The 26,057-nt window shown below is 43.0% G+C and overlaps 1 protein-coding gene across 1 annotated transcript in view; it reads left to right on the top strand.

Annotated features, from left to right (window-relative positions):
* CNTNAP2 (contactin associated protein 2) overlaps positions 1-26,057 on the top strand; it is a 1,951,112-nt gene that overhangs the window by 1,919,133 nt on the left and 5,922 nt on the right. Inside the window, exon 23 of the mRNA XM_073239854.1 lies at positions 23,298-23,378. Coding sequence (XP_073095955.1) covers positions 23,298-23,378 — 81 coding nt within the window. The remainder of the gene's footprint in view (positions 1-23,297; positions 23,379-26,057) is intronic.

Below are 26,057 nucleotides of genomic sequence, written 5' to 3'. Positions count from 1 at the left end.
CAGTTCTCTGCAATCCATGGTCATTCGCCAGGAGCCACCCAGCTTTTTTCCTGGCCACACTAGGGAATTGAAAGGACTATGGGTGGGCTTTATAATACCCACCTTTTCCTGTTGCTGGAGGGTTTTTTCCAATTTCTTTATGCCCTCCAGGTAAATTGTTTAGTATTAGTCACCCACTGAGAAACAGGTAAAGCTATGGGCAGGTAGTTAGCTTGTCCCCTCAGAACTGCCTTCACCACAAGTGTCCTCAGTCTGAACTCACCTGCAGTAATCTACAGCCATAGACCCGCAGGATACCAATCCCCAATATATTTGGGGATGGGAGAGATATACACAGTATACCCCTTTGGGGGTAGATGCCCTATTCCAAAAGGGATTTGGGCTTGTTTCACTCTGATGGCCTTACCCTATATCCATCCATGATAGTGGAGGTCCCGGGAAACTGCTCAGGGTTGCCATAAATCACTGTACATTCAGCCCCGTGTCTACCAGAGGCAGGACACATATGTTCACCAGAGACCAATGAGTAGATATTTCAACATGTGGTCTCCAGTACCTCCCTGGTCCCTCAAGGCAGGTACCTCAACCTTCCCCTCAATCAGACTGTGTTCCCCAGTCATCTTCCTATGTGGGTTCAAGTGAGGTTGGCTCGCTCTCCAGCAGGAAGTCTTGAAAACACACAGGCCAGACTTGTGGCTCTGTGTCTGGCCTCTGCCTCTTCATTCTTAGTGGCTGAAACTGCTGCTCTGGTTTCAGTTGTTGCCACAGATCCAGTTAAGATTCTATTTGACTTCCCATCTAATTTCCTTCTGTCTGCTCCTTCCCCTATTAAATCAACCCACATCTGGGTCCTCATAACCTTCATGGGGCCCTTTAAATTCTTCCTCTGAGGTGCAGACCTTATTTCTTTCCATGCCCTCATGCTTCAGCCTCTCCTAAGTCTGCTACTGTATGGGTAACATCACTTACGGGCTGCCCTAACTGAGGGGCAAGAATGGCCACTAGAGGCCCAAAGAGGAATGTGGGAGCCATTTGAAGCGCAACATTTCTCATCCCTGCAATAAAAGGCTACTCATCTGCGCCATAACTCTCTGAACAATAGATGGCTTTTTTTTTAATGCCTAGTTTGGGCTTGTTTCACTCTGATAGCCTGTTGGAGCTCAGCATACATCTGCCAGCTAGCAGGGGAGGATGGTAGATCACCCTGATTGGGCCGCTTAGCACCAAGTGCAGCCAGAAGCCAATTGAGGAGGGAGTGACTCCCTGGGGTCTGATGTGCATTTTGTAATCGCTGCCTCAAGGCAGGCTGCACTGTCAGGGAAGCCAGCTTCCCCATCTCTGATCCCAACAGAAAAATTCCATCCATTCCTAAATCCCACAGATGCAGGAGCCAAGCTGATACTGACTCTGAGGGCTTCTGCTGAAACCGGGAGCCCAAATCCACCAGCTCGGCCTCAGTGTAGGAGCGGAGCACAGAGTGCTCCACGACCTGGGGAGGGGGGTGGTCCTCTCCTGGAGGAACCCTCAGTTGCTACATCTTTATTTTCTTTACCACTGGGCATGCTTTCAACAGAGGAGGAGTCAGTGCCTCTGGCACCACCCCTTCGTCCTTCCCCAGCTCCTCCATTTCCGGGGCCGATGGCACCTGTCTCTCCCCTCCCCTGAGCGCCTCCTCTGCTACGCCCTTTCCCTTTTCTACAGTGCCCTGCAGCAGTGCTGGCCCAGTCTTCAATATCTCTCTTACCTTCCCCTCAACGCCTCGCCGCTGGCGTTCTCATGCCGCCCCTTCCTGTGCTTCCCTCGGGAGCACATCCTTCTCCTCCACGGCCTTTGCCTCCCTCGGAGCACCTGCAGCGCTGCTGTCTCACTCTGTAAGGAATCTTTTACCTCCTCCACTGGACCTCGCAGCTCACGTTCTCACACTGCCTCTTCTTGTGCTTTTTGCAGGGGTCCATCCTTTTCCTTCATGGCCTTTACCTCCTCACAGTACCTCTTAGTGACGCCATTTCAGTCACCAATGAATTTTTTACCTCCTCAGCAGCACCTCACAGCTAGTGTTCTTGTGCTGCCTCCTCTCATATTAGGGCCATTTCATACCTCAGTGAATCCACAGCAGTTCACAGCTTGCATTCTCGTGCTGCCATTTCTTGTGTCTCTTTCAGGAGCATGTTCTTCTCATCTGTAGACTTCTTTAATGCTATGAGAGGCAACCAACCTATAGTGCCCCCTGGTCATGGGCACTCTGTTTCTCAAAGGACCTACTTACTATACCAAGGGCTACCCCTCCTGCCTCAGGTGTCACCTCCACCTGCCTCCAGTCCTGGGGTGGGGCCAAACCCTCTAGGAGGCAAGCCACCTCAGGCTACATGCCCATTGAGGGACAATTGACTGTCCCCCCGTTCACAGGGGCAGCTTGCTAAAGCACCCCTCCCATAGGGCAGCCTGATCTTTTCCTTGGCGAACAGTGAATCCTGCCGACTATGCCAATTGTCTTGCCAATGGGTTTCAGCCCCAGGCAAGTTCACTATAGACTCAGTGAGACCGAGGAATGACAATGGAACGTTCTTGAGTTGAAAGGGTTTATTACCCGGCTTGTTCTCCCAGCAGTAGGTCAAGCACTAGAATTACATCTGCATCCAGCAGCCTGCAGGTCTGTAATTCTTGTCTCTGCTTCCACCCAGAGCACTGGGCAGAGCTCTTTATATAGTGACTCAGTCAATAATAGCTCATTGCCTGCGGGTGTGGAAGCAGTAGCCTAGCAGCAGGCCAGTTCCATCATCAAGTGGTTGAGGTTCAGGTGAGGATCCGGGCCATGGGAACCCAAACTTTATCCACAGGTCCATTTTCAGAAAATTTCCTCTTGCACTTGAGCAGAGTTCGTACAGCAACTGGTCCACACCAGGTATCAATTTCATCTTCAACTATTTCCATAACTAGGGAAATACTTATAAAGAAATATGTCTATGTCTCGTGAACATGATTAAAGGGACAGAAAACAGCTCATGAACTATGAGATAGAAGTCTTATTTAGACGACATGTTTGATTTTTTTCTTTTATGTGAATGGAAACATGAAAGAAAACAAGAGGCAGGGGGATAAACAGGGGACAGAGAAAGACACAAAGGCGAGTTCAGGCAAGTTCAGGTTATGCAGCAGCAGCCTCCAGTGGCTTAGTGTCAGGGAGGAAAAACTTTTCCTCTGCCAACATACATTGAGCCCATGGGGGTCTGCAAATTAAACTGATAAAAGGCAGTTTAATAGGAGAAGAAAAGTTAATTCACTTGCATACAGGAGCTTACAAAAAAAGCAGCTCAATAAGTGGTCAACTTTAAAGGCTTATATTCCTTACTTCATAGAGAAAATGGAGGAGAAAAGGCCTTTGCAGAAAGAACTAATGGTTTTCTAAAAGAAAAACACAAGATAAAGTTTGTGATAATGCTTGCTCATACAGGTGTGAATGATCTTTCTGTCATCTTCATGTCCATGAAACTTCTCTGGAGAGGGCATTAGGTTTCCTCTTGGCCTCTTTCCTGGGAGTAAAAGGCTTCCAGAAGAGGGAATTCATGATAGTCTCATGTCCCAGAAGTTTCTACTTTTAATCAGATAAGGTACATATCAAAGAGATCTTCCTGCATCAGTTGAATACTTAATGTCCTCAGCTTAAAATAATCTTCATACCAACTCTGGAGTTCTGTGTGCACATTAGCAATTATACCCTGCTTTGGGGGAGCCTAAATTTATCTTTCTGAATTCTTATTTGAGGGTTTTGCTTTTTCCAGGAAATCTTGCATGTGTGCATAGAATAAGAATCCTCACTTTTTGATATTCATAAACAGACAGTATATATACAAAAATGTCATTGCTAGCCATAAATCTTGTGCTACTTGGATGTGTAGGTACAGGACAGGAAGAGAATAAAGGTGAAAGCTGATTAGTGCTGTTTTGGATAGAGGACATTTGGAAATAGATTGTTCCATGTGGTGCCTTGGGAAATGTGGTCCCCAACCAGTAGCATGAGAACCGCCTGGAAGCTTGCTGGAAATGAAGAATCTCAGGCCCCTGCCCCAGGCACATTTAATCAGCATCTATATTTTATCAAGATTCCCAGGTGGCTTATCATATGCACATTAAAGTTGGAAAGCACTAATACAGTGCAGTGGTTCTCAACCTCACATGTACTTTCAAATTCCCTGGGGGGGCTTTAAAATATCCTGATATCCAGGCTGCTCCCCTGACCAATTAAATCAGACACTCTGGGGGTAAGATACAGGTGTCCATAAATGTAAAACCTCCCCAGATGATTCCAGTGCAGCCAAGATTGAGAATCACTCACCATTTAGGAGAGAAGCTTATTAACAGCCCCTTGGTAAGCCCTTTGAATGTTACCAAAAGAAAATTGAATACCTAAATAATGCAGAAGACAGTTTATGAAAAACAATGAAGCTTTAGGTGGTGAAAGCACAAATTGAAAGGTTGTAGCAATAAGTTTGCAAAAGACTGGGCTCCTCTGACCGTTTTATAAGGAAGCCCACCAAGACTGGACAGTGGTTTTATCTAAACTTGAGGAGAGCCGATCACCTACTTGTGACTGGAAAAACGGACTGGAAGCAAAGGAAGGAGAAACGTATAGTGTGGGGCCAGATTCAGCGGCTCGCAGGAAAAGTGCATCTTTATAGGACTCGCTGCACCCAGGAAGGGACCTCGATTTGAGGAAGATGTCAATTTATTATTCAATGTTTTGAATCAGCTGCAAAGTTAATTTGAAAGAATTTTTTTTAAAATGCTACTTGAAAATGAAGTATGGGAATTTATTTTTAAATGTAAAAAAAAAAAGCATGCTCCATACTGTGAAGAATAGGAGTCTTTATTAATTATTATTCAATTCCTTAATACTAAAAGGATCTTGGTGCTCGACTAAGGCTACTCACTTCATATTTACACCAGGATGTTTGCAGAGACCTGGAAAGTAGAATTTAAGACATCTATCCTTAGTTTTTGCATTCATTCTGCTCCCTTACATGTCTTTCTTGTATCTTAGATGATATCAAATGTTTAAAACAGAATGTATTTGAGGTGTGCTGGTTTCGTGTGATTAAGATCCTTTTTCCCTTCTGCAACACTACTGACTGAGCTACCCATAACCTCCCTAATGCAGTTTGGGCTCTGCCACTGTTTTCCAAAGCGAGGGACATTTACAGTTGGTCAGGCTGTGCACTGCACAACTCCTTGGGAAGCCGTTTGCGTTGCAGTCTGTGGCTCCTGGAGCAGTGCAACATGGTGGCCCGGACAGGCGGTCACCAGATCACTATGGGAAGAAAGTAGACCTGGCATTACATAACATAATATGAAGTTACTTCCTGTTCATTTCTCTCAGTCCTTTTAATTTTGTCAGAGAGGAAGTTTCCGTTTGGTTTTGGCATGCCTTTAACACCTCTCCCCACCCTTGTTACTCACCCTTTAATAAAGAGAGAGCAGGCTTCTGTTTACTGCCTTAACAAGAAATAGAATTACTCAGTAGGGTTATAAAGTTTTGTCATTACATTTATTTAAGAAACTGGGTCAATTTAGTGAAAATAATAAATAATAATTAGGTTTTACATGGATATGGCAAAATACATGAAGGTGATTCCTACATGATTGGAGTTTAGAAAACACTGGACAGTATGACAAGGTCATGACAAACACAAGGGCCTGGCATGGGTCTGTGAGAGTACATTTTTTTATAGAGGGAAATGATAAAATTGTATTGATTTGATTTAAACCAATTCTACTCTATTAACATACAATCAATCTTTTTTCTGCCTGTGTTTTTTTTCACCTTTGATAATAGGTACAGCCTGTTTCTAAATCACATCATTATGGTTCTTGGGGTATTTTTAGAACAGTAGTTACAAGGTAGAAAAAGCATCTCCCAGCCCTGGGTTCTGGTTCACTTAAAGATCGCAGGACACCAGACAATTGGTGTGATTCACCTCTGAGAATTATGGGCTCTGTTATTGCTCTTTGTCAAATTCAGGGAATCTTATTTCCTTGGAAAGACGTGGGTTTGCTCCCAGAAAGACAACCACAGATGGCAATGCACATTCTGTAAAATATAAAAACAAAACAAACACCAGAAAAAAATAAATCCCAGAGTCTGATGCCATAAATTTCTTCACTAAGGAGCAACCCCAGCTGTATGTCAAGCTGTGTCACAAGGCATTCATACCAAGGCTTGGGGTGTCTTACCACATTTCTGATATCTGTCACAGAATACATCAGACCAAAGGCCACATCGTAGGATCTTTTTTGAAATATTAAGGTAGACAAGGCACTTTAAGATGTAAAATTTCATTTCCTAAGGAATCTTCTAGTTATAAAGACTGTAACTGGTTACAACTTAACAGAACTTCTTGTACGTTACAGAATTTTTGTACATTTTCTAAGCACATGCTGCATGGTTTCTGACGAGGTGCATTAGTGTACAACTGCATTGTGCCCCCAGAAAAGCCCCAGAGACTCACCCTTGGAAGGTGCTGGTGGCTGAACTGAGAGTGTCAGCTTAACCTGGTTTGCTCCTACCCCTGATACTGAGAGGCTCTTGACCAGAATGCTCACATCCCCAAAGAGGGAAATGGGTGGGACTTGGAAAATCCATGGTGGACCACAGTTAACATGCCCAGTTCTCCTGCTGTCAGATCCAAGGTCAGAGGTGGCTGGGAATCCAGGAGGGTCCAAACCCAGCCTTGTCCTGTGGATTCACTCAGGCTGGCACACAATTGAAAAACCATCTCTCTTAGGAATGTGGCTCTCCTCCCAAACGAATTGGGAACTGGATGGAATATGGTACCTGGGATCACTGTTGTGACAACCCCATGGCCCAGTTAGATTCCAGGATATAGTCCATTCAGGTACTGTGAGCTGAGAACTAGGGCTTCCGCTTATCACCGTACTTTAACCACTGGAAGCAGGGAGTTGGTTTTTGAAGGCAGCCCTGCCTCTATTGCCATGATTTTGCATGATTTGATTTCTTGTCTGTATTCCAGATTTCCTTTCCAATATCTGAAGATAAAATATTTTAACATCTTCATGTGCAAAAGAGCTATGAGTATGATGGACATTTGAAAGCTTCGTGTATCTATTCAGTTTTTTTCATAATTACAAGCTGGTAGTTGGTTTTCTTTACCACCTGCAAGCTCTTAAAATAACCTTTCCAGCTCCTAAAATTACATCTTCATTATTTCTGAGCAGATCCCTGTTTTCATCCATAAGCTAGGATTGCATGACTAATGAGTTTTATCTCTGATACCTAAGCTTTTTATGATCTTATGTGTCTTTTGTCCCCGCCAGCGGCCAACACAGTACACATTTATTCAAGTGCAGAGAGCAATTATCACCCTCCTTTTCTGGTGTGCACTTTCTCTGCAAAGGGTCCAAGTTCTGCTTTTCTGCAGAACGAAGCACATTCATGTAACTCAACTCAAATATAACAGAGTTACAGATTTCTGATCAGTGGTTGCTGAAGTTTTTCCCATCTTTTGTTTTTATAGTGACTAGCTTTGCACACATGATTCTGTTGAGTCAAGAGATAGATTTTTCGTTTTGATAGCTGTTAGATACAGTACCGCTAATCCAATAAGATATGAGGTGTCTTTTTCCCCCACAGCCTCACCAATCATCAAAACAGTTTCTTAAATTTTAATATATTTCATTGGAAAACACGAAACTTGACTGTTTTAATTCAGATTTCATTAATCATAAGATTCAGTATCTTTGAATATGTTGAATGTCACTTGCATGTATTTTTCCATGAACTGCCCACTTATATTCTTTGACCAGAGAATTAGTTATATGTGTATATTCTTTCCTATTTGTTAGTCATTTACTACTTGACTTTTAAGAATTCTTTATACGTGAAGGAAATTAGTAGATTACTGTGTGTTTGAATGTTCTCCTAGTTTGAGCTGTGTTTTGAATTTGCGGGGTTCCCATGTAAAAATTTCTAAATTCTACGTGGTAAAATATTAAGTATTTTAGTGGCTTTCCAGTTCTGCGTCAAGCCTACTCTGCTCAGAAATTATTTTTAAAATCACATTTTTTAATGATTTTGTCTTATTTCTAACATTTACATATTTAGTCCACTTAAAATCTATTTGGATGGAAGGAGTAATGTAGGAATCCAACTTTTTTTTTTTCCCCAACTGGCCAGCCGGTTGTTCGAGCAGTGCTGGCGGAGGCTGCATCCCTTCCCCAAGCTTCATCACATTCAAACAGCCCTTTATGTTTGAGTCTGCCTGGACCCCCTGAGCTGTTACAGTGACAGGACTGCTCCCAAGACAGTAGCAAGCTGTGATAATGACTGCTTGTGTAATAGCATTTAATATCTCATAATCCTAATTCCCTCTTAGTCCCTTTTTTCAGAATATTCCTGTCCTTTCCCATTTACCTTTCCCATGTGATTTTAGGATTCAGGTCACTTTATTGGGATTGTCTACAGTCTTTACTGATATTATTTTTTATGTATAAATTAATTGAAGGATAATTGACATCTTTTTAAATAATAATTTCTTTCATGCAGGAGCATATCTTTCTATGTGTTGTATCTTCCCTTCACATTGTGCAAAATTTGTATAAAGATAACTTTCAAATATTTCCTGATGAATTAATTTCTATGTTCTTCTCTTTTGGCAAGGCATAAAACCCAAAGCCATTAAAAAAATAAAAATAAAAACTCCCTATGTTAAGTCAGCTGATTTGGCACCTAATTATACGAGCAAAATCCATCACGGCAGTACCCAGATGAGTAGCTGAGCAAATATAATTGGAAGAAAGTGTCTACACACTGGGGGCTGGAACTCTTAAGGCCATCTTAGAATTCTGCCTACATGCACGCACATCTTATATGCATACATAGCTTAAGGATTATATATATATATTCCTGGTTTGGCAGATCTTTTCAGGGGTAGATGAAAATAGTATCTAATGCCTTTCCAACATGTATGGTATGTTTTCTTCTGTGATAGATTGATGGGGTGAATTATAGTAATAGGTTTCCAAATAATGAATCAAACTGATTCCTAGCATTAACCACATTTGGTCATGGTGAAGCATTCTCTCACAGCATACCTAAAGTCATCTTTCTGAAACCCTGTTTAGTTTAGTGTTTTGTTTTTACATCAGTAAAACTCGGGTGACATGGGTGTGCAGCATCCTTTTACCTCCCTGGGGAGTGGTGGGTAAGGGTTTTAAAAGTGCACCAACTTCATAAAAAGAAAGTAGAACGGCCCACACAGCAAGGGATGTGGGAGGCCTCTAGGAAGGGATGTGGGAGGTCCCGGATGACCAGAAAGGAAACTAGGACCTCAGTCCTACAGCCACCAAGACTGGATCCTGCCAATGACAAGAATGAGTTGGAAGCAAAGTTTTCCCTAAAGCTTCCAGACAAGATCCGGACCATGCCAACACCTGGATCTCTGTCTTGTGATGCCCAGGCCCACTGTGCTGGGCTTCTGCAGTTCTCTCTGACCAGTGAAATGACTCAAATAAGTGTCTTCCAAACTCTGATGTGCTTAGAGTCGCTGAGAGCCATTGATGACGACAGCTTCAGTAGGTCAGAGGCAGGGTCTGAGAGTCCGCATGCCTAAAGGCTCCCAGATGATGCTGACGCTGCTGGTCCATGGATCACCCTGGGAGAGACACAGGCACAGAGCGTTGCCTGCACCTTGGAGTTCACTGGCATTCCCTGCGAAGCCACGGGAGCCTTTTGTGGGCGTAGCCTGCTGACAACTCCCAGGATTTCTTTTATGCTAATTGGTTAATTAGATTCTCTTTCTCATCTATGATAATTTTTTATCTTCCAGAAATTCATGTATTTAATCTCAGTGTTCACTGATTTCCTTAGAGTTGAACAAAAGTTATAATTTAATTTCCATTCTTTCTCTAGGAATTTCTTATTCACATTTTTTTATGTTGTAGGTGTAGGTTTCCACCCTTTTCTTCTTGATTAGATTGTTGTTTTTTTTTCCAAAGAACCAGCTCTGGATTTATTAGTCTGTCTTCTTTCTGTTTTCTTTGACCACTTGCTTTTATCCTGACTTTAAATTTATATTCACTGCTCTTTAACTTTGTAATGTTAATGTTTAATTATCTCATTCTTATTGGTGTGTGTGTGTGTGCGTGAGAGAGACAGAGAGAGAGATGTCCACTTACAGAGGATGTGAACCAAAGTTAACACATCTGAGCCCAAGCCCGAGATTCTCACTTCTGACCCCACCTCCCAGACTGCAGACTCCAGATGCAGTGTCTTGGTGTCTTGGCATGACTTCTAACTGGAGTTTTATCTAAGGCACCTGAGAAGTCTGTAGAGGGGGCCTTCAGCTCCTACAGTCTTCCTACGTCCCTGAGAGAACAGATCTTCAGGCCTGAGTTTTGCAGAGAAGTGAGGAGAAATCATGGACAACGTCACTTCAGTGGCTGACGGTGTGGGCAGTGGGCGTCATTCTCTCCCAGCTTAGCACCAGCACTGGCATCTCCCTGTGCTGCTTGGAGTCCCCCCAAGCACCCAAACATGTCAGGGGGCTGCCTTCACACATCCCTGCTATTCTTTCCCAACTAAGATTGTTTAACTCTCTGAAACTCCACTGTGAAAAAATCAAGACCAGCACAAACGTCCAGCTTTGGAACAACTTCTAAGGTCCTTGTTTCTTCCCTTGGGTGGGCTTCTCTTTCAGTCCCAAATTTGCTCTATCTTTCTTTCTTTCCTTCCCTTTGCCACTTACAAAAGGTTTCGAATTCTAAGGAGGCTAAGATTCTGTCCCGTCCCCTGTCTGTGCCCTCCGCCCATGCTCTCTGCCCCACCTGGGGTGAACCCTGAGCTGCATGTCTCCCAAGGTCTGTGCCTGGCGGTATCCCAGCCTGGGCTGCATCCCTGGGGCCAGGGAGTGCAGGGGACCACAGGGGACCACAGGGGACGTGGGCAGACACGTTGCCATGGTAACAGAGCCACTGAGTCCCTCAAGTTGCAGTACTCATTTCAGCCTCATTCTTGTCATTGGAAGCCCACGAAAATGAGGTCGCTTTCTGCTCACTGCTGCCCCCATGTCTGCCAGCACCAGCTCCCGCTGCTGCACTGCACGTTTTAATATCCTTTTGCGTCAGCTGGGGCCATTCACCAGAGCACATCTTCCACATTAACATGGCTTGCCTTTCTTCACGGACTTGTCCTTCAGAAAGACTTGCCAGCAGCCCTGGGAGGGAAACCTCCCAAGGGAATCCCGGCCTGTCACCACCTGGAAATGCCAGGTCACCTCTGCTGACCAACTGGGGCTTTTGTCCCTGTGGTTCTGAAGTTGCACATACGTTACCTGGCTGAAGTTTTTGACCTACTGCCATCTCTCTCCAGAGAAAAGTCACCGTGTAAATACCAATAACAAATAGGCGATAAAACTGTTTCACTCATTTGAGATCTTAGGTTGATTCCCGACACCGCACAGACTATTCAGAAATGTCTGAAGACCGGGCAGATTCTTAATTCTGCTGTTGAGTTGCTGCCTGGAAGCAAACCTGGAGGGCTTTGGGAAAAAAAAGCAAAATCAATTTTATGTCAAAATATAAATGTCCGTAAAAATCCATCTGAATGGGGAGTGCAGTTATTTTAAACATAAGGAACAAGATAAATTGCTCTGAAATTTCCCCCTTAGAAAAAACTAAGGTGGTTTTCAAGAAATTACTTGGGAATTTTAACTTTTGGAAAACTGGAAAGAATAAAGACCAAAATAATGATAGCTTGAATTTGTAAATTAGTTTAATTGCTGGAATGCTTTCAGTGTCTGATTTTGTCTTATCCAACAGTGGCCCTATGTGATATGAGTGGTCAGTCTTAGTCACATTGTAAAGATAAGAAAAATGTGACTCAGAAAATCAATGCATTCACTCCCTTAGTAAACATCTCATAAATGGCTAGCTCCATGCTGGCTGCACATTAGCATTACCTGGGGAGCTTTTTAGACCTCCTGATGTCTGCTCCCCATCCTGAGAGACCCCTAATGTGCAGCCAGAACCATGAACCAGCAGCCCCAGTGTTGACAGCACCTTGCTGGAAACACACAGACTAGGTACATTATAAGGTCTAAAATTCAGGTACATGCACTGCAACTCCTGTGCTTTTTCCACTTTCCCTTCCTCCCAATGAAAATTTTGAATTTAAACCTAGAAGAATTCCAGTTCTTTATTCAGAACTGTTTTCCTATCTTCTGTCGTCCCATATATATAATGCAGGAGTCTGAAATAAGTAATTTGCATTCCTAGAGTGTAATTCCTCCTACTAAATACATCTTCCTTTTTCTTTCCACTTTCTCTCTTTTGATATGGAATAAATCTTCCCCAAGACTGCTGGAGCCAATTAAATAGTTTTTCACACTCTGTTGACATGACTCTGAAGAGCTATGGTGGAGATGTCTTGTGCTGGAAGTTCATCACGTCTTGATAATGATGTGAACCAGCCTGAGGAGGAATCTCTTTGTGAGGAAACACGGAGCTTTAATAAGTCAGGAGAATTTGTTTCACAAGGTTCTCTTTGATGACCATTAGCCAGTCCACCTGCCAACAAGCAGAGGCGTTTGAGATCTGAGGTTAATTCAGGAAGAGAATGGTTCAACAGACAATGGAAATATCTAGCATGAGACTTGTACATTCAGTTTTCTAAGGTCAGCCTTCTTGGAAGAAAAGACGTTGTCTAGGGATGGGAATTATAAACTTCCGCTTGTGCTAATGCAGCTGAAAAGAGTATTTCAAAAGCAAGAGCCTAACGGGGCATTGGTAAAAGACTTAAAAAGGGCAGAATTAATTTTTAAAAGCACTTTGGGTTTGCTCACAACCCCCTTCTAACAGACCACACAGTGGAGGCAGAACCCAGTCAGCAGGCTGTGATCTGGGTGCATGCCACCGTGTTGGCAGAAACCCTCCTCATGGACATTCTGGTTTCTGAGCACTTAGGAATAAAAAGGGTCAATTTTACATTTTAATGAAATAGCAGTTACAGCACAGACATCCTACAAAGCTCAAACGGTGTAAATATTGACAGGGCTAGTCCACAAAGAACAAGACCATGTTCATCATCTAAAACTAAAGACAGAGTTTTCTGCAAGTTGAAATACAGTGGTTAGAGCAGATTAAATGTTTTTTAAAATGCATTTTATTATTCACTATATTGCCTCAAAAAAGACACATGATGATGACAGAAGCAAATCAATAATAGCCAGTGGTTTTAGAAGAGCCATCCACAGTCATTACAGCCTTTGAAATTACTAGAATTTTCCACAGATGGAAAGTAAAAGGATACCATTCATCTTTGCCTGATTCCTCAAATGATTAAATGTGCCTAAATATTCTCACAAATGATGAAATTCATCTCTGGACTAGATCTTTGGTGATGAGTTACTTTCACTGAGCTCCCAAGCCATAAATTCTGGAAATCCAAATCTGCTATTGACACTTGCATAATGCCTGGTGGAGGTGTTACTGAGTATTAGTCTGAAAACAATAGTTTCAGAGTCTCCTGAAGATGTTTGTGTTCTGAATGGTGCAGATTCTTGACCACCATCTAGGAGAAAAGGTGAAATATCTCAGGGAGTATCTTTAAAACATGCATTTTTGGTTTCTTCACTATGATTGCTTCCCCTAATTATTGCCATTATTTTCTCAACTATCCTCTCCTTAGAAACTGAGGCTATTTCCATGATCAATTCTTGCTAATCGGCTTTGCCAATAAGGAAACCACAAATCGTGTCAGCCCAGACCCCCGTATGACAGGTTCCCAGGGTTGGTAAGTCTGTAACTATGACTCAGCATTTCATTAGTTCACAGTCACTCACTCTGGTGCTTTGGGATTTTTGACACACTGTCTTCCTCTATGGCCTCGGGACTTGCACCTGAGCTGACCACCTTCTACCACTACACCACCTCTGCCCGTGCAAGAACCAACAGTGAGGAGATGAGAATTCTTTCAAGAACCAAATCAATCAACTTCAGAAAAATCAACAACCCAATATTTTAAAACTGCAACTGTTTTCTCTCACATATGCCTTTGAATGCATCTATTACGTCAAGAACCTAGGTGCCAACATCACAATATTTTTCCTCCCCATTACTCTTGCTTTCAAAAATCAACTTGTATTTTTTTTTAACCAGGGAAGGTCTCCAAGGACATGACAAAGATACCCATTTATTAAACTCCTTGGCTCTTTTTTCTTAGACGGCTCTTATTATTGATTAGTAATATAGTCTCCTGTCTACGTGCCAAATAATAAAGAATTGTACTCAGAAATTAAAGCAGAGTTCCTGTCGCACCTTTCCCAACACTCAAACAGGGCAAACTGAAATGGAACCGCGGGGCACTGTGTCACGCAGATAGTTGAAAGACACAAATGATTCAGCGAGAAAAAAAAAAGAGAGAGACAAGGTTCTCAGAAGGAATTATTTCACTTCCCTCTCAGGCACCACATTAAATTAAAACATGCAGGTGCCAAGAACAGTTGGAGATACGAGCCACCAGGGGTCTCGGCTAAAGCTCAGAGGCTCCAGGTGCGCTGCAGCCTGTTAGATGTGTAGACTCCTAGTGTGAGCACCCTGCCAGCCTGTTAGATGTGTAGACTCCCAGTGTGAGCACCCTGCCCGCCTGTTAGACATGTAGACTCCCAGTGTGAGCACCCTGCCCGCCTGTTAGACATGTAGACTCCCAGTGTGAGCACCCTGCCAGCCTGTTAGACGTGTAGACTCCCAGTGTGAGCACCCTGCCCGCCTGTTAGACATGTAGACTCCCAGTGTGAGCACCCTGCCAGCCTGTTAGACGTGTAGACTCCCAGTGTGAGCACCCTGCCAGCCTGTTAGATGTGTAGACTCCCAGTGTGAGCACCCTGCCAGCCTGTTAGATGTGTAGACTCCCAGTGTGAGCACCCTGCCAGCCTGTTAGACGTGTAGACTCCCAGTGTGAGCACCCTGCCAGCCTGTTAGACGTGTAGACTCCTAGTGTGAGCACCCTGCCAGCCTGTTAGATGTGTAGACTCCCAGTGTGAGCACCCTGCCCGCCTGTTAGACGTGTAGACTCCCAGTGTGAGCACCCTGCCAGCCTGTTAGACATGTAGACTCCCAGTGTGAGCACCCTGCCAGCCTGTTAGACGTGTAGACTCCCAGTGTGAGCACCCTGCCCGCCTGTTAGACATGTAGACTCCCAGTGTGAGCACCCTGCCAGCCTGTTAGACATGTAGACTCCCAGTGTGAGCACCCTGCCAGCCTGTTAGACGTGTAGACTCCCAGTGTGAGCACCCTGCCAGCCTGTTAGACGTGTAGACTCCCAGTGTGAGCACCCTGCCAGCCTGTTAGATGTGTAGACTCCCAGTGTGAGCACCCTGCCAGCTTGTTAGACATGTAGACTCCCAGGCCTCACCCTGGGTCAAGTCAAGCCAAATCTGCATTTAACAAGATCCTAGGTAGTTTGTAGGCACCTTAATGTTTCAAAGCCAAATGCACCGAAGCATTCAGGAGTCATTCTTTGCTTCTGCCTAAAAGCACATCTGAGTGAGGCATGAAGAGGAAGAGAAAGCCAGGAGAACCCAGCAGCTGCCCAGGGCAGGGACCCTCTCACCCTGACCTCCAGGGCCCTGCTCAAGTGCCAGGGGACACCCCCTGAAGGGGGAAGCCTGCTGCTGCTGAGTGCCCTCTGGAAACCATGCATTGCCTTGGGAAGGGGCTTAAAAGGTACTTCCCAAATCTACAGCCCCCCAGATTTGGGATTTCTTCACTCCCATGTTCCTGATAATGTCAACATGTATCTACATATGCCCAGCGTCAGTGAGGACGGGAACGACTGCCCACGTCAACAAACAGGCGTATGACGCTCTAGCAAAGAGGAAAATGTCACGCAGCGGGGCCCCCAGCTCTGGGGCTCCCTGATCCAGGCTTTCAAGACTTGCCTTGAGAACTACCATATGATGAATGTAACAAGTCCTGAATGAGTTCAAAGGGTTCAGACTAGTGCCCCTGGCACCTAGCAGCTCGATGACTCTGACCCAAACCACGAGGCCCTGGTGCCTCCCCAGCTGTAGGGAGACGCTGAGGACTAACCCTGTGAAAGCCAGCTGTCACAGTCCCATCCGCAAGTGCCTGTGACATGGCCCAGCAGTAGCTTTGACCGGTGACTCCTACACAAGCATCACTAACGTAAAAGAAGCAGCAATTTGCCCGCCTGAGAAACAGCAAGAAGTCTTTCTCTGACGTAACAGTGGCCACCATGTATCCCATCTTAGTATTTATTTTATGGACTACAAAGTCTGAGTTTCTGTTAATAATGAGCTATTTCCAGTTCAAATACCTATTTATAGTTGATCGGGCAAAAGAATGCAGTGTCAGCCTAGGCTGGGAGTATCAGTTAATCTTTTTCCTGAAAGGCAATTGAGACAATTCACAAGTTGGCTTTTAAAAAAGAAACCGAAAGAGGGACTCTAATAAAATCAATTGTTCATTCAGTCCTTTTGCATAAAAGTTAGCTTTTTTATAACAATCAAGACATAGGGCAGATGATGACAGGTGCTGTTACTCTGTTTCTTTTCACCTACTTAACCTCTTTTGGTCCCTGGATCTCAGACACTCCGGCATCTTGCAGGCAGCCGCCCCTTGCTCTCTCCTTTAAAAAGCTGGAAACATAAGGCTTTGTTTAAGTTCTCAAATCAGAAGCCAGAAATTCATAACCTCTTCCCCCTTTGAAATCGAAATCCTGGCTGGCTACCTTTCTGTAGAAACTGAGGTGAAAGGGTAAGGGCATGACCATGAAGCTTGTGTAAGTGCAACACATTGTCTGCCTGGATACAAACGTGCTAGCCTTGAGAAATTTCTCCCTCCTGAAACTGTGATCAGCCATAAACTCTGAAAGCAGTGTCCCCTTAAATCTTCATCATTTTAGTCGATAACCCTTTGTTTTCATATGTTCCTAAGCTGTCAGTCAATAATGAATAGCTAAAACAAATTCTTTGGAAAAAAAATAATTTTGTGCCATAGGTCTCTGATTTGAAGAGAGAGAATAAAGTGAAATGAAACAAAGAAGCAGGCAAGAAGAGAGAGAGGCATATATACATCATCTAGCCCAGACCACTGCCAAAGTCATGTTGCAATTTAAATTAAGTTATAATTAATAGCAGTTTTGTTAAAGTATCTCAAATTATCACTTTAGATGCTGAAGCTCAAGTGGTTTCCATGGCAATATTGTCTCTAGGAGATGTCAGTTACTATGTAATTTTTTTGTCCCTGATATATGACAACCTGATGCTTTTAATGCCTTTCTTTTTTGGGGGGTGGGGGGTGGGGTTATGATAGATAATTTATTTTTATATGCATTTAAATGTGTGTTTTACTTGTAATTGGTTTTTTGAGCCTAAAAGGCTACAATTTCACATATCTTAAAACTTAGTAAATAAGAACCACAGCTACTCATTTATCTTTTGTAACAAAAAACGGCTTTACTACTCCATCTACTCCCTGTCTGCTCAATGGGACAGGCCAAAAATTTGAGGCTAAAGAATTCCGATCAGATCTCTTTTTAATATTTTTCTTGCAACTGTCTTTTAAACCCGTTTATTGTACTTAAGCACTTGCCTTGAAACCTCTATTAATTTTTCACATTCTGTAAATGCAATCAAAAATTGTGTTTTCAACAATGTGTAAAGAACCGTTAGCACTATTCATGATGCCAGAAGTGTTTCTATAAAGTGGTAGCTCTTCTCTCTGTGCTGTTTGGGCCCATGAGAGATTCTTATCTGGCACCAAGGGAACACTGGGTCTCTGTTCTTCAACGATGTCCATCCAAAGCTCTTAATTTACCACCTTGTCCAGTTGGTGATGTCGTCATGTGGGATTATCCTTTGTCAGACAAAATGTCTCTCATGTTCAGCTTTTGAAGTCAGAGAAGTGCAGTCAGAGCCTTTAGATATTATTGGCCTCCCCAGACAGCCCACCAACTGCAGAGAAGACCGTTGAGCTAATACTGATGACTGGACAGGACAGATGCCTCCTCCTCAGAAACAGTCAGAAACAGTTCGGCTTGTTGTTCTGCAAGTGGTTTCTGGAACCGGTGTCCTGGGTTCCGGTTCGGCTCCACCATTTACTGGTCACGGGACCTCAGACAAGTTTGTAGCCTTCCAGAACGGGGGGAATGTGCCATCCTCTCAGAGTTGCATGAGGATTAAGAGAGATAATACATGAAAAGGGCTTAAAACTGCCTGACTTTGTAGGAAGTGCTATTATTATTATTTCCTGAGTAGCTTATACCTGAAATCTGACTTTGGTGTGAATTTACTTTTTGTTCTCCACAGAGGAAGGAAAACACTTCTAGGTTAATTCCACTACCACGAACTGCTTGCTCTTCCGGGTCCTAATTTTATATGCAAGGGAAGTATAGTCTAAATGATGCCCCAAATCCTAGAATTTAGGGCTTTCCTACATGTCACATATGAAGAACCTGCGTGGCGAGCAGGGTCCGTTGGTGTGTAATGTCCATCGCCTCGTGGCAGGTGGGCTCAGAGCTTGTCACTGGCGACCAAGAGTCCGGGTTGTCCCAGCTGCCCAGCTCCTGCCCAGCACACAGAGTAAGACGTGCTGATGGACTCATCTGCTTTCCTGATAAATCCCTGCAAGGATGTAGCAAGGAGAAGGGCAAACACCTTCAGAAACGGAGTAAAATATTCATATTTGCTCTTCTCTTCGGGGAAGGAGAATGTATTTTTACTCGCCCAGGTCAAACAGCTGACCGTTTATCTCACTGTATCTGTGTGATGATTGTGGGCGTCTGCTTCCTCCGGGCCCGCACTGACAAAGTGTGTTTGCTGCTGATTCCTTTTTCTTTTCAAGGGGAAAGGCAAAGTGCACCGAGGCTGAGCCCCTGGGTGGCTTCTTGCATTCCCGACAAGTCAAAGAGGGAGGGAACCCCGCCCCAGGGTCAGCGCATGACAGTGACCCACGTCTGAATACCCCACGGCCTCTGCTGGGTTTGGCTTCCCTGAGGGTGGGAAGGGCAGTGGGGCGTATGTGGGCCCTGAAGCCGCAGCCAGGCTGGTTAAGAAGCATGTTTGCGGGAGGAGAATCTCCCACCATGGATCCCTGCCCAGCCCACGCTGGTGGGGGGCGGCAGAGAGGCAGGGCGGGCCTCCCACCGGGTGATGCAAAGGAAACACGGTCTATCCGTATAAAGGGGATGATCAGGCAGATTGGAAGGGCATGTGCATGGGGAATAAGCCGAAATCCACACGCTTTTGTGAGACCCTAAACCGGCGCTGGAAGAGCACCCCCTGTGGTGGCTGTCATCATGTGGTATCATCCCGGCACTCGGAAGAAAAGGGCATTGATGTGGTCTTGCCTGTTTGATATAAGTCTGGTATTGAGACTGTTGTAGCTGAAATCTATTTTAGACCTATTCACAGCATTTCCCAAAACACAGCATTCCTTTATACTCTGGCATCACTAATATTGCTCAGCTCTCCCAGCAAACTGGGGGAGGGGGGGGAGGGGAGGGCGGGGGGCGTGAAGTTAGCAGAGGAAGAGAGCGCAGGTCGTGGGTGAGGTTTGTGGTCTGGTCTCAGGCGTGTGTCTTGGTCTCCATGTTTCTCTACGTGCATTTCCAGGAGGATGTTGGCACCCAGGGGAAAGGACAGTACAGTGAAGTCACTGTAAATATGTCCCTAAGAATAGCAGTCGCTCTGCTCGCCAGAATAAAATGGATTTGCCTCCAGGGAGGAAGCGCTGACGTGCATTAGGGCAACCAGGCTTAACTTAGAGGTGAAGCTGTGAAAATAGGGGTGCTCCTGTGAACAACAGAACCCTGCCCTTGAATTTCAGAAGGACTTTTGTTGGACCTGAGGGTTTTCCCTCTGGTAGTTTCCTGATAATAACCCAAAACTAGTGGACATGGGAATCATTAGTAGCTTTTCTGTATTCAGTAGGTTCATTTCCATTGTTGGGAAGAATTAAGAATGCTGCATGGCTTTAAGGGTTGAGTTGAATTTAGGCAGCAGGCTTTCAAAATTATACCTGCATAGGAGGCTTTATTATTAGAAGAGGCTACACAAACATTTACACACCTCTTAATAGGCTGATTTTAATTACACCAGTCAATGAACACCCAGCTGGCTCTGCTACTTGTCTGTACTGTGTGGCATTGAGACGGAAACATGATGAAGATTGGCTCCTGCCTTTAAAAGGATAATGTCCATCCGTGGATGTTTTGCTGCCCTTGTCTAGCTTGGATTAATACTTAGTCTATAGGCACAGACCTGATCATCTACATTTGCCCTCTTACAGCACTAAATTATATTTTCTACCTTTATCTTGCATCTACAGCATTTTATTAAAAAATAATAATAATAATAATAATAACAATAATAATATGGGAGAAATGTGGGATTCACATATAAATCAAGTATAAAAATCAAATGAATAGTCATATCTGACTTGATTGTTTATAGTTCATGATGCCTGATCAAAACCAAAAGTTTCTGTGATATGACTGCCCTTGCACTGTTCACCATGTAAGAACTTATTCACTATGTAAGACCTTGTTCACCATGTAAGAACTTGTTATGCTTCAGAAGATTGGAGACTGTTGAGATATAGGCTTGGGGTTGATTAATGACTGTGCACTGAGTCCCCTATACAGAATTTTATTGTTGTTAACAACCATTTGATCAATAAATATGAGAGATGCCCTCTCAGAAAAAAAAAAAAAAGGATGATGTCCACATAAGGAGTGATAAGAATTAAGATTATAGCCAGTGCAAAGAGGTGGCTGTGCATAGTTTCAGGCAAGAGGTAAGAATGGGTGGACAGGGAGAGAAAAGCAAAACAGATGTCCAGGCAGAGAGGACCACGTGGATGAGCAAAGACACCGCGACCTGAAGCCTCAGGATCCATGTGCCTGGAACACTGAGCTGGGAAAGTGGCCCCATGAGGGAAGAGGCAGCAGAGAAATTTGGCTCATGAGAAGCTTTTCTCCTCCTGCCAAGGAGCTCAGGTTTTCTAACAAAGGCAATCCTGGGGTGTTTTTACCTGTCCTTTTCTGGCTCTTGTCATTCTCCTGGGCCATCTCAGGTCCCATCCATACCTTCTATCAGGTCCCATCCATACCTTCTATCAGGTTCCATCCATACCTTCTATCAGGTTCCATCCATACCTTCTATCAGGTTCCATCCATACCTTCTATCAGGTCCCATCCATACCTTCTATCAGGTTCCATCCATACCTTCTATCAGGTTCCATCCATACCTTCTATCAGGTCCCATCCATACCTTCTATCAGGTCCCATCCATACCTTCTATCAGGTTCCATCCATACCTTCTATCAGGTTCCATCCATACCTTCTATCAGGTTCCATCCATACCTTCTATCAGGTCCCATCCATACCTTCTATCAGGTTCCATCCATACCTTCTATCAGGTTCCATCCATACCTTCTATCAGGTCCCATCCATACCTTCTATCAGGTCCCATCCATACCTTCTATCAGGTTCCATCCATACCTTCTACTTGAGGAGAACCAGGCAGAGGGCATGTCAGTTCTCTTAAGCATCTGTATTTTCTGCAGGTTTGTGGCCAAGGATGCAAAGTCATGAGGTAGGCTTTGGAGCAGAACAAAACTATGTTCTACCCTCTACATTACCTGAAGCAGAAATACAGTTTCATAGTATCATAAACATCACACAATAAAATAATGACAAAACTACCACTGTAACTTTTTGTCTCTATACTTAATATATTTTGAAGGTTCCTATTATTTAAAGGAGATCAGATTTCTGTGCTTGTGAAAAGGAGACAAGAAAGATCACCCCCTCACCCATCACCCAGTTGTCAAGGGGATATCTCCACCTGGGTGTTCTACATGCTGCTCAAACTCAGTCTGCCCAAAACAAAATCCTGAAGGGCCATGGGAAAGTAGCTAAGGGGGAGTAGCTGACTGCACTTTACTTCCCAGAGGCTCTACCCATTTCCTGGCTTACTAGATTCAGGATTGGACCAGTTAAATCAAGCAAATCACACATGTGAAAGGGTCTCTTTCACATCCACCAGTTAAAGATACAGAGAAAACCAAGAGTCTGGACAACTCAGGGTTAAATTCTGTTTCATTGTACTTTTCTTTGGTCCTGTGGTTTTAATCAAATCAACAGGTTTGAAGGCGCTAATGGTTGAACTAACTTGGAATACAGGACACCTAGGAAAGAATAATTTTCCTGGTCCTTAGTCAGAACATCAAGTCTAAGGGGGAAAGGTTTAAGTAGCAAGCGCTGGTATGATCGGGAATCTCCCTTTTTGGTTGCCATATTTCCTAGGGAAAGGAAGAAAAATGGTTCCATCTGTTTGTTATCACGGTCTCCCTGATCATAACACAATGCCTGCAGTGTGTACCTATTTAGTTATGCCAAATAACTACACCTAGATTATTTTATATTTAATTGGTGCCGTCTAACAGCCATGGTTCTAAAGTAATCTGCTGTAGGAGAAGCTGCTTCTTTTGGAAGATTTACTTTAAACCTTAATTTCTCAAACAGAATCCCAAGAAATGTGAAGTCGTGTTTGAAGTAGAATTAGCTTATTTAGAGGATAACAGATACTCTGCTCACCTGGAAAAAGACTTGAGGATCTATTTGCCTTTCATGTGCTTGAAATTTATTTTATATTAGAGAAACATCTAAAATTAATACAACTGAACCTTACTTTTTATAATAGGGAAAGAAATAGGAAATTTATTAGGCAGTTAATACTCTTCTCAACTTATGAAATATTACCCCTTTACAAATTCCTTAAGCGTACCGTGTCTTTTAAGAACCAGGTAAGATACTAATTTAAAGAAACGGTACTTTTTAAATGAATGCTGTAAAGCTATGGAAAGATCATCTGCAGATACATCTAATGCCACCAGCTGTGAATGGGGTATAAGTGGACAGGGGGCAGATTTCAGCCAATCGTAAGAGGAAGTGCCCTCATACGGAAGACTGTCTGGCAGCGAGCGGAATTGCAGAAGGGAGCCTCCGGGCTGTAAGGTTCTCCAGTGCTCCTCCAAGGGAGGCCTGGTGCTCTCCGGGCCCTGGGCAAGGGAGAGCCCAGGAGCAGGCGCGCAGGCCACTGCTTCCTGTGGGAACAGCACCAAGATGGGTCCATCCAACATGTGGATATCATTTGGGAAAACAGGAAGTGTTGAAGAGTTGCAGGAAGAAATAAGTATCAAATGATTTGGGATCAATGGTATACTTGATGCCTCTACTTCACTTGTGATTTCTTTCTCTACAGCCAGTGCTGATTTTCCATATAACCCAGGACAAGGCCAAGCTATAAGAAATGGAGTCAACAGAAACTCAGCTATCATCGGAGGTAGGTGGTGCATCGAACAGGCTTTCCTGTGGCGACTCACCTGTGGAAAGTAATTTGCAGTTAAATCGTAATCTGGGGAAAAAAGAGTTTGTCTGGATTTTTACATTATTCCTTTCGCTATTTCAATATGTCTTAAAATTGTGACATTACAGATGTGGAGAGACGGGTAAATGTAACCTGGCTACTTGTCAGTGCTGACATGTGAAAGAGATGGTAGTGGTGACCAGCCTGAATCGGAACCCGCAATCGTGGCAATAGCCTTTAATCCTTCTGAACAATTCTTCATCCCCTCTCTCTTTTCCACTCTCATCTCCCACATCCCAAATGGTCCAGGATCACTTACTACCAAAATGGGAAAGACTGTGCCAGTCTGGTTTCAGTTACCTTAATAAAAATGATCAGAAAATGAATAAGCCAGAATACCTGAAACACTGCAGTCTTGTCTGCTCACGGCGGACTGCTGCACGACCGTCTGACCCCCCGGTGCAGCCCCTCGTGGGAGATGAGGAGGGATCCATCTGCCCGTTGCCTTCTCTCCCTGCTTCTAATGTCTAATTCACAAAGCTGTTTCCTGCCTCTCTGAGTATAGTGACTATTATAAACATATGAAGCATCTTAAACTCGGCTAAATAGTTAAATAAATTGTCTTAGCCCACCAAGTTTCTTTTCTGCCTGAAGAATGTAGACACCTATAAGAAATGTGTATGACTATAAAATTAAAATACATCCAGAATGCTGCTTAAATCACATTTGTCCAAAGGTCTGGAGTAATCGCATCAAGATCCCTATGCTCTTGTTTCTTGCTTTTAAGATCAGGTTTATTGAAGTGTAATGTGTGCTTATTTAAGTGTTAACAGAGCAAAGATTTTAGACAAACATAACCACCACCGCCATCAAGATATAGAATATTTCCATATAGAACATTTCTATCCACAAAAAGCTCTTGGTGCCTCTTTGTAGTCCACCCTTCCCCCAACCCCACTCCAATCAGGGCAGCCTCTGATTTGCTTTTCTCTCATAGATTGCTTTTGCTTTTTTCAGAGTTTTCATGTAAGTGGAATCATGCAACATGTAATCTCTTGTGCCTTACTTCTCCCACATTGTTTCTGAGATCTATCCACATTGTTGCATGTATCAATAGTCTGTTTATTTTCATCGCCAGGTTGTGTTGCATTGTGTGAGTGTACTGTAATTTGTTTTTATCTCCTCCCCTGTTGATAGACATTTGGTTTGTTTCCAGATTTGGGCTATTTCAAATAATGCTGCTAGGAATCTTCCTGTCCAAGTCCTAGGTGAACAAAAGTTTTTATTTCTCTTTGGTAATTCTTAGGAATGAAATTACTGGGAGGTCTAGAAAGTGAATATTTAACTGTATAAGAAATTGCCGTACAGTTTTCTGTTTTACATTCCCATATTCAATATCAGAGAGGTCAAGTGGCTCCACAATCTCATCAGCACTTGGTATTGTCAATCTTCTTGATTTTAGCCACTCTAGTGGATGAATAGTGATACCTCATAGTGGTTTTAATGTACAGTTATCTGATGACTAGTGAAATTGAGCATCCTTTCGTGTGCTTATTACCATTTGTAAATCTTCTGTGAAGTGTCTATTTTAAAATCTTTCCCTATCTTTTAACTGGATTGTTTGATTTCTTGCTGTTGAGTTGTAAGAGTTCTTTTTATATTCTAGATAAAAGTCTTTGTCAAACACATGTATTGTGAATATTTTCTCCCAGTTTGTGACTTGCCTTTTCATTTTCTTAGTGGCCTGCTTTGAAAAGCAGGAGATTTTAATTTTAATAAAAAGTCCAATTTTTCAAATATTTTTATAGTGTGTAATTTTTTTAAAAATCCTATCTAAAAAAATCTGTCTACTCCAAGGTTGTGAAGATTTTTCTCCTGTTTTCTTCCAGAAGTTTTATAGCTTTCGTTTTTATTACTATCACTTTGAGTTGATGTTCATATATAGTATGAGATAAAGGTCAAAGTCATTATTTTCCAAATAAATATCTAGTTATTCTAAGACCACTTGTTGAAGACTATATTTTTCCCTATTTAATTTCCTTGACACTTTTGTCAAAAATCAATAGATCATATATGTGTATGTCTATTTTCTGAACTCTATTCTTTCCTTAGCCAAACCATGAGTGCTTTATTTTTGTATCTTTATAGCAAGTCTTGAAATAAGCAATATAATTTTTCCAATTATTTCTTTTTTGTTTTTCAAATTATTTTGGCTATTCTGAGTTCTTTGCATTGCCATATAAAATGTAGAATCAGCTTATAAATTTCTACCAAAAAAAGTTTCTGTGATTTTCCTTGGGGTTGCATTAGATCTATAAACGAACATCTTAACATTATTGAGTACTTCAGTCTTTACACAGTCTATCTATCCACTCATTTAGGTCTTCTTTAATTTTACTTAGTAAGGTTTTATGATTTTCAGTGCAGTCTTGAGCAACTGTGTTCAAGTTGTTCTAATATAAATGGTATTTTATTATTTTCATTTTTCAAGTGTTTCTTGCTAGTATTTAAAAATATAATTGAGTTTTATATATTGACTTCATATCCTGCGACCTTGCTATATTTACTGTTAGTTCTAACAACTTTTTTTTATATTCCTTACAATTTTCTATAATCATGTCATGAGAATAACAAGAATTTTTACTTCTTCCCAAT

This window comes from Manis javanica, chromosome 6 (genome assembly GCF_040802235.1).
Source record: "Manis javanica isolate MJ-LG chromosome 6, MJ_LKY, whole genome shotgun sequence".
NCBI lineage: Eukaryota > Metazoa > Chordata > Mammalia > Pholidota > Manidae > Manis > Manis javanica.
The sequence above is the reverse complement of the archived record's forward strand: the minus strand, read 5'-3'. Positions and strand labels throughout refer to the sequence as shown.